Genomic DNA, 8,853 nt, shown 5'->3' with positions numbered 1-8,853 from the left:
GGTCACACTAATGTATACTAGATTCTTGACTGATGTCACTCCTGAAAGGAGATAGATGTGGCAGACACACAAACACACACACACACACAAAATCTCACACACAAAATCATGCCTCACTCTACAGTAGGTACATTGAGAGAGGAACACACATATGAAGGAGCACAGTCACACATACAACAATGTCTGATATTTGAGAAGCGAGTGGCTCACCTGAAGTCAGAGCTGTTTATATAAGCTTACATAAGAATGTGGGTTTTGCACGACCCAAGGAATATAAAGAAAAGACATTCAAGAGAGAGAGAGAGAGAGAGCGAGAGACACAGAGAGAGACACAGAGAGAGAGAGAGAGAGAGAGAGAGAGAGAGAGAGAGAGAGAGAGAGAGAGAGAGAGAGAGAGAGAGAGAGAGAGAGAGAGAGAGAGAGAGAGACGTGACAGATCTAGAACAGTACAAACGCAATTATCTGTTTAGGCTCCTTTATCAAGATAGCAGGAGGAGATGTGAGGTGTGAGAGTCCTGCATGACTGAATGTATTTCTGAAGGGAGAGGAGATACAGTCAGAGAAGTAGATAAGAGAGAGAGCTAGCACTGTAATGTGTGGGAGGTGAATACAAATCAGACATAGGTGTCAGCATTCCCAGAACTCAGTGTGTGTGTGTGTGTGTGTGTGTGTGTGTGTTGCTGAGGGGGTGTTTGTACAGTAGAAAATAGTGAGTGGTGCTTTAGGCATGGCAGCCTGGTAGATAATTAGAGAGTGGGTGCAAATACTGTAGAGCCGTTTCACAAGTTTGAAAGAGAGTGTCATGTGACATACCTCTGCATTGTTCTAAGTTGGTGAGGGGGGTCCAGTAGGGGGAAAGTGCTGCTATCTATTGACTCTCATACACACACACAAACATGAAGATACACACACACAAACATGAAGATACACACACACAAACATGAAGATACACACACACACACACACACACACACACACACACACACACACACACACACACACACACACACACACACACACACACACACACACACACACACACACACACACACACACACACACACACACACACACACACACACACACACACACACACACACACACAACAAGAGACTCTTCAGTATCTGACTCACACTGATGTCATCAGAGGTTAGGAACAGGTCCAGCACTTAGACGCTCACTTACAGCTGAAACACACACACACACACACACACACACACACACCGTCTTTCCTTCACACTCCTCGTACACTTACACACAGACCTACTTCTAATCCTCCTGCAGCAGAACTCTGCAGTCTTTCACTGGAGGCCATGTTGCTGAAGGACAGTTTTTTTTCCCCTCCAAGTGGGCCATTTTTGGCACAGCAACACCTGCGCCTGACAAGACCTCTCTGCAACACTTACTGCCAGAGACAGAGCACAGGCCAAGAGGCGTGCACACACACACACACACACACACACACACACACACACTTCAGTGTGACAAACTCACATCCTGAGCATTAAAGAGAAGAGAGCCACTTCAGACAACATGTGTGAGTCTGAATCAGAGTATGGTGGTTTGTGTGTGTGTGTGTGTGTCACATCTATCTCCTTTCAGGACTGACATCACAGTCATGTCAGACAAGACAGACATAAAACTAATGGCATCCTCTCCAAGAATAACAGCACAGAATAAGATAAAAATGTCTCACCAGAGCAACACATACTATAGATATGACAAAACTGAACACATCTGTGTGTGCGCGGCTGCGCGCGCGTGTGTGTGTACACATCAGGAGTCCTCTGACATCAGCGGCTCCCCTCCCGCCCTGCCCTCAGCGGTGGCTCTAAGGGATGGCCAGGCCTCCCGATTAAAAGTGTTCAGGCGCCTCTAACAAGACATCTAATCACAGACTCCGGGCTGGACGAGTCTGCTCACTCACACTGCAGCATATCAGCAGCGTTTGATGTTCCGGAGAGTTCCGGCACACATGGCCAGCCTCCAGAGAGAGACAGACAGAGAGAGAGAGAGAGAGAGAGTGAGAGGGAGGGAGAATGGAAGAGAGAAGAGAGGAGGCAAAAAGTGAAGCAAAGGAAACAGACTTTCACTCCCAGTGTTCATGGTCAGATGCAGGATTTCAAAACTCCTGAATACAAATGAAAAATAATCCAACAGATCCACACCGCTGAGGCTGCTACACAACGAACATTATGAACCCGTGAACTTTCATTGGGCACTAAATCTATTATTACATATTCTCTATGATTCATCACAGCATGCTGAATCAGACTACTGAGCTGCACATATCTGATGCAATGCACTGAAGGCAGTTCCTGCCTTTCCACTTACAATAGACTACTGTGGTAAAAGCCAAAAGGCAAATGGTTCACTAAAGCACTTTTCTACAATCCCAATTCAAATGGGCACTATCCAAACTAATGGGCCACATCCATCTGGTTTGTGTAGGATACAGCCAGCTGCATGCCTGGAGGAGACTAATGAAGATGCTCACAGATCACATTTAAGATGCACTGCAAGGGCGGCTGCCATTTGTATAGTCGTGTTGAGATATTTAGCAAATTTACTCCACCAAAAATCCCAATAGAAGGTGATCCCACCTGGGCTGGTGATCCAAAGGTAGAATCCACAGACAGATTCTAACTTCTCTCTTACTTTCATAGGTTATGTTCTGTAGTTAGCCTGTGTAAGTACTCCTATGCCTGATGCACAGTATACTGCTCACATTCTGTGTGTGTGTGTGTGTGTGTGTGTGTGTGTGGCGGTGGTTTCTTCTATGCAATGCCACATCCTTGTGGTTGAGAACCACAGAACCTTGGCCAATTTGAGCTCAAACTGTACCACATCACACAAACACACACCCTTCCCCGGGCACTGATCCTTCCCCACCCAGCAGGCTGTGTGTGATGTGGGTGCGGTAATGAGAGGTGAGTGTGTGGTGTGTGGTGTGTGTGTGTGAGGGGGCAAGTCTGACTGAGTGGAGTGGAGGGAGGAGCAGATGGAGAGGCATGCTGGTGCTCTGGGACCGGTGATGCCAACTGTGGACATACCACACACACATGCTGTGTATCATGGCTATCTCTGTTTGTGTGTTTGTGCATCTGGAAAGAGGAAGTTGAGTGTTGGTATTAAATCCTCAAGCTTTTCCCAGATAGACTTCAGCAAGAGAGACTCAAATGAGATGAAGATGAGGACATGGGTGACACCTGCTCTCACACAACTGGGCTCTTTCCCTCACACACACACTGTTTACAGGGCCATTTATTCAAATGAATTCACTCATCTCTCCTGCCCTTTATTTATGCTAAACAACCGCTTTCACATATGATCACACCAATCCTTTGATCTCCCTCTCAAAACACAAAAGGATGAGATACTATCCATCCATCCGTTCATCCATCCATCCAGTCCGTCCATCCATCCACCTCTCCTCTTCTCCATCCCCCTCTCCATCTCATTCTCAACTGCTCCTTCGTTTCCTTAATGCAAGACTCTTCAGAGAGCAACACAGAGTGACACACAGGATATTCACAGAACAGGAAGCGGGGGGGCGGGGGGGGGGGGTGTTCTGAGTGCTAAGGGAATGTCTAATGCCGCTTTAAAAGACCATGCTCCCTATGGACATTTAGTGCTTCTTGTTTAGTGCAGCGCTACACAAAGTCTTTCCCCTTCACAGGCTCACAGACACGACGATGAGCACCTTGCAGAATGCCAGCAAGCCAGCCCTTGAAGAGGCCCGTCTGTTTGTTATTAAGCACCCCCAACACACACACACACTTATATTTTCCATGTGAAAAGAAATGGATTTACTAAGCTTGCTAGTTCAGGTGATCTTGGTGACAACCCCTGTAGTCCTATGCACTACAAATAAAAACTGACCACATTTTTTACAATTCTAATGTCAAAGTACAGTAATTCACCAAATCACACACACAGGGCCAGCATCATCGTTGCACACATTCAAAGTATAAGTTTTCACATCACTATGTTAATGACGATGTTAACACAATTTTCACCTACGCATTGTATCTCTACCTCTAGAGTTCTCTCTCACACACTATGTAAATAGTCTGGCATGTTCCCTATGGCAAGGGCTTCAGATATACAGAGACATATGCAAGTCAGCAGATAACACACAAACTATGTATATGTACGCACACACTTGCAAAGACAGGATAGTCCCCACACAACATTCTGCATCTATTAGTACACACACACACACACACACACACACACACACACACACACACACACACACACACACACACACACACACACACACACACACACACACACACACACACACACACACACACACACACACACACACACACACACACACACACATCACCACCAATCTCACTACAGCAGGCCTATTCCTCTTACTGCACCACACTCAGACACACTCCCAAATCCACCACTTCAAACAGCAGCCACACTGAGAGCAAAATCCTCAGACTGCAGCCCAAAACTTCACAGCTTTTACTTCAAACTGGACAGGATTATGAGCCCAGCCAAGCTGTTAGATAACCAGCAAACTGGCCAATCAATACACACCCTCCCACTGTGTAACCCTGACGAACACACACGCATGCACAAACGTTTGGGTAAAATTGTTAAAACCAAAAACAAACTGGTTTTAAAAGCAGTTGTAATGTTTAGCAGGCAAGGTCTGCACACTCACACACATGTTCTGTACACACAACCCCTCTTACATACCAATACAATTAACAACACAAAACAGTGTTTCCCATACATTGACTTATGTGGCGGCCCACCACAATATCAACATTGACCACCACACAATGATTTTTCCTGGTTGTACTAAATTGTACTTCTGTAAATCTGGTTAGCATCATAACCACGCTGCGCTAATTAAAAACTGTTGCATTCAAGTTAATTCTGCAAACCTACCACCACAAATAGAATTCAATTCTGTGAAACACTGCAAAAGCACTCCATCCTTTCTCATACACACACAAACACACACTAACCAACAAAAGCCCACACGGTCACTAGAAAAAGTAGAGGGACAGAAGAGCCTACATCAATAGACCACATTATAACAACTCCAGCATACAGCACGGAAAAACAAACACGGCAAAAAAAGAAGAACAATGAAGAACATACACATACACAGTGCAGTGTCATATTAGTGATGTCACCTTAATGCAAGACACACACACACACACACACACACAACCACACACACACAACCACACACACACAAAGTACTCACCATCTCATCCAGAGCATAGCGCAGGAGTCCATGTTCATACAGGATAAAGAACCGCCGCTGCCATTTCTGCATAGGAAACAAATATGAGTCTGACTGAGGAAGAGAAAAACTGTGTTTGCTCATGTTTATGTTCCTTGTGTGTGTGTGTGTGTGTGTGTGTGTGTCTGGTGTCAACTCTTCTTCTCACTACTGTGACCCTGGGAAGATGTAAAGATGAGTAACGAGCGTCTGTGAGGTGTGCATGTGTTTTGTGCGATTGGTGATTTTTCAGACTGAGAGCATTTGTTAGTGTGTGTGTGCGTGTGTGTGCGTGTGTGTGCGTGTGTGATGGAGACATCATGAGAACTCCACTGCTTGCATGCTGAGTGAGAATAATGGGAAAACTGGGGAGCTGCTGCCGTTTCTGTTCTATTTTCACACTGATCTCAGGTCAGACCTTCCTACGCTCTCTCTCTCTCCCTCCCTCCCTCCCTCCCTCACACACACACACACACACACACACACACACACAATCACCACTGCTGGTTGCCCCCCTGGGCTTCCTGTCAGATTCTCAGGGTCTGCAGCTGATGGTATGACTCAGCAAGTCCAGAGTTCCCCGCATCCCCAACAGAGAGAGAGAGAGAGAGAGAGAGAGAGAGAGAGAGAGAGAGAGAGAGAGAGAGAGAGAGAGAGAGAGAGAGAGAGAGACTGCTGCGAGGGCCTCTGTGGCAATGACCCAGCTCTATTTTAAAAAGCTTCTCAAGCGTCCTCTCTGTCTCTCTGGGCTGCTCAGTCTTCCTCTGTCGCTCGCTCCATTCCTCTGTCACACTACTCTGTCTCCCCCACTCCTCCCTCTCTCTGGCTCTCTCTTCCTCCTGCTCTCCTCCTCTCTCCCCCTTTCCTTCCTTTCTCTCTGCCGCCGTATTTCTCGCCAAAATTCCATTTTCGTTGACAACAGCATGTTCCGACCCCATTGCCAAAACCCAGAAATCAGATCCACCTTAGCAAAAGGATTTCGAGAAATTCACCAGAGCAACGCACACCGAATCAGCCATGATACCGTCAACAATTACAATGCTATCAGCCCTGTCAATGACCTCAACAGTGACTCCAGCTCAAAAATCTCTTATCTGTCTGGCTCTCGGACGCTATCTCTCCCTCCCCACTTCCCCTCATCTCTCCAGAGGTCACTGTGTTTGGGTGTCACGTTCCTCCCTGCCCTTTTCTGAGCGGAGCAATGAAGAAGTTATGAGGAAGTGCCTTATTATTATGATGGGAATCCCTGTATGCATGTGTGTGTGTGTGTGTATGCATGTGTGTAAGTGTGTGTATGTGTGTGTGTGTTTGTTTGCACTGGGGCATTATGAGGACAGTGACTGACAGGCTGCCAACAGATTTGGATCCTCCACGGGTACAAGGCAAGAAAAGTCCCTGGGAGACTTAACACAGAACTACTACATGCATTTTATCTTTGTCTGACCCATTCTTCATTTAAGCAGGGCAGGGGGATTTAAGCTCCAGGGTCTTTTCAAAGGAGGGACGTGAGTATGAGAGCCATTGGGGGGGGGGTTCAGAGCCTTGCTCAAGATCTGTCGGACTTCGGACTTAACCTGGGATAACCTCCTGCTAATGGACACACTTCTGATCACAGAAACATAGATAAGGAGAAAATAAGAGGAGAGAGAGAAAGAGACGAGACATGATAGAGACAAAGAGGGAGACAGAGAGACAGTGAGTGAGAGATATGACGCACACTAATTCATTTCTAAATTGGGTTGAAATCTATGTTTATTCTTGACTCATTCAAGGGTGTGATGAATGTGTTCATCAAAAATAAGACTGTGCTTCAGTATTCACTGGCATGAGGCTGGAGATAAGGGCCAGCGGAGATCTATTTGGAGGGCCAGAGGGCCGGCATCTGTGTGGGGCATCATTTCACTCTCGCACATTAAAATAAACCAGACACACACACACACACACAACACACCACACACAACACACACACACACACACACAAGATGAATACTCACTCGCGATCTGTGCATGGGATTGTCAAAGTTTGTCCCTTCAGGTGCCAACAGAAGCCATCCTCCATACACAGGCTTGGCCTAAACAAGACAAAAACAAACTTTGCTCAGAGAAAAGTAGTATTGGATTGTGTGTTGTATGTGTGCAGCAAAATGTTGCAGATGTTGTGTTGCAGATGAGTGTTGTTACAAGTGGAATTTTCTTCTCTGCCATCTGTTGGGGCAGTAGCATTATAGCCAGGGACACTAAAAAACTGAATAAGATCATAAGCAAGGCTGGCTTTGTGTTGGGGTCAGTTCTAGAGCCCCTGGAGTTGGTGGTGGAGAGAAGAATGCTGCACAAACTGTTAAATATATTAGACAATAGCTCACATCCACTATACAACTTACTGGTCAAACAACAAAGTGTTTTCAGTTGGAGGCTACGCCAACTAAGCTATAAGAAAGACAGATACAGTATCTATCTATCTATCTGTCTGTGTGTGACCGTACAATGACAGTCAGACACATTCTATTACATGGCTTGAGTTCACACACAGACTCATGACATACATCATCCTCCACATATTACATCCTTCCTATTTATTATTCCTTACTTCATAGATACCATCTCACACTAAGTATGACAAAAAAGCAAAACACAAACTGGGGCCCACAATAACGCAGCAAAATATTTGTTTGCATGATGATTTACATTGTGTGTGTGTGTGTCTGTGTGTTTGCGTGTGTGTCAGCAAGCATACTGTACTAGAGAAAGACTATTATCTCTGCTTGAAAGGACACACATTCTTATTCAAACCCTCACTGAGATTGGTCTCGTGCTCTCCCTTTTAACTGCAAAAAAAGCAGGCAGAGTGGGAGGATGAAGAAGAAAGAAAGAAAGAAAGAAAGAAATAGAGAGAGAGAGAGAGAAAGAGAGAGAAACTGAGAGGAAGAGGAAGATGAGGAGACCGGTCATGTGAGAGGAGGGCAGCAGGATGGGGGGATGAAAAAGGAGGAGTGTCATTGGGAGGTTGGGAATGGGGAGAGGAGAGGAGAGCACTTGGTCTGGTCTGCCCAGGGAGGTGAGGCCGAGTGCAGCAAGCCTGTGTGTGTATGTGTGTGTGTATATATGAGTGTGTGTGTGTGTGTGTGTGTGTGTATGTGTGTGTGTGTGTGTCTGTGTGTGTGTGTGTGTGTGTGTATGTAGGTCAGGTTTTCCCCTCCAATTACTAAAGTTCACTTCTGTTCACTGGGTCTCCTCCCCCATCTCGCCATCTCTCTTCTTCTCTCATCTATCTCAATGAGTGTGTGTGTGTGTGTGTGTGTGTGTGTGTGTGTGTGTGTGTGTGTGTGTGTGCACATGAAATTATTATTACTGTAAATGACGATGGCAAAGGGAGTGAGTGTGAGAGTAAGGTCGCATGTGTGTGTGTGTGTGTGTGTGTGTGTGTTCCACTACGAGAGAGCAGTGTGCAGAGGAGGATGAGGAATACTGAGAGCATGACAAAAGCATGACAGAAAATATGTATGGAATGAACCGCTCTGAACCAGCTCAACAAGACAGTGTGTAGGCATGTACAGTGTGTGTGTGTGTGTGTATGAGCGCTCACATATAAGGAA

At 45.9% G+C, this 8,853-nt stretch overlaps 1 protein-coding gene across 5 annotated transcripts in view; it reads right to left on the bottom strand.

The window, feature by feature from the left end:
• The window catches only part of LOC143138144 (myosin phosphatase Rho interacting protein), a 47,552-nt gene that overhangs the window by 36,764 nt on the left and 1,935 nt on the right, over window positions 1–8,853 (bottom strand). For all 5 annotated transcript variants that reach the window (XM_076298610.1, XM_076298609.1, XM_076298611.1 and 2 more), the window contains exons 2-3: window positions 7,255–7,332; window positions 5,243–5,308 (exon numbers count right to left, since the gene is read on the bottom strand). In XM_076298610.1, the coding sequence (XP_076154725.1) occupies window positions 5,243–5,308; window positions 7,255–7,332 (144 nt within the window). The remainder of the gene's footprint in view (window positions 1–5,242; window positions 5,309–7,254; window positions 7,333–8,853) is intronic.

The sequence above is a fragment of the Alosa pseudoharengus genome, unplaced genomic scaffold (genome assembly GCF_046254945.1).
Source record: "Alosa pseudoharengus isolate Yale_2024_CS ecotype anadromous, Long Island Sound unplaced genomic scaffold, YU_APseudo_1.1 YU_APseudo_1.1_scf_21, whole genome shotgun sequence".
NCBI classification, from domain to species: Eukaryota; Metazoa; Chordata; class Actinopteri; order Clupeiformes; family Clupeidae; genus Alosa; species Alosa pseudoharengus.
Note: the sequence above shows the minus strand (reverse complement) of the source record. Positions and strands in the feature narration are given on the sequence as shown.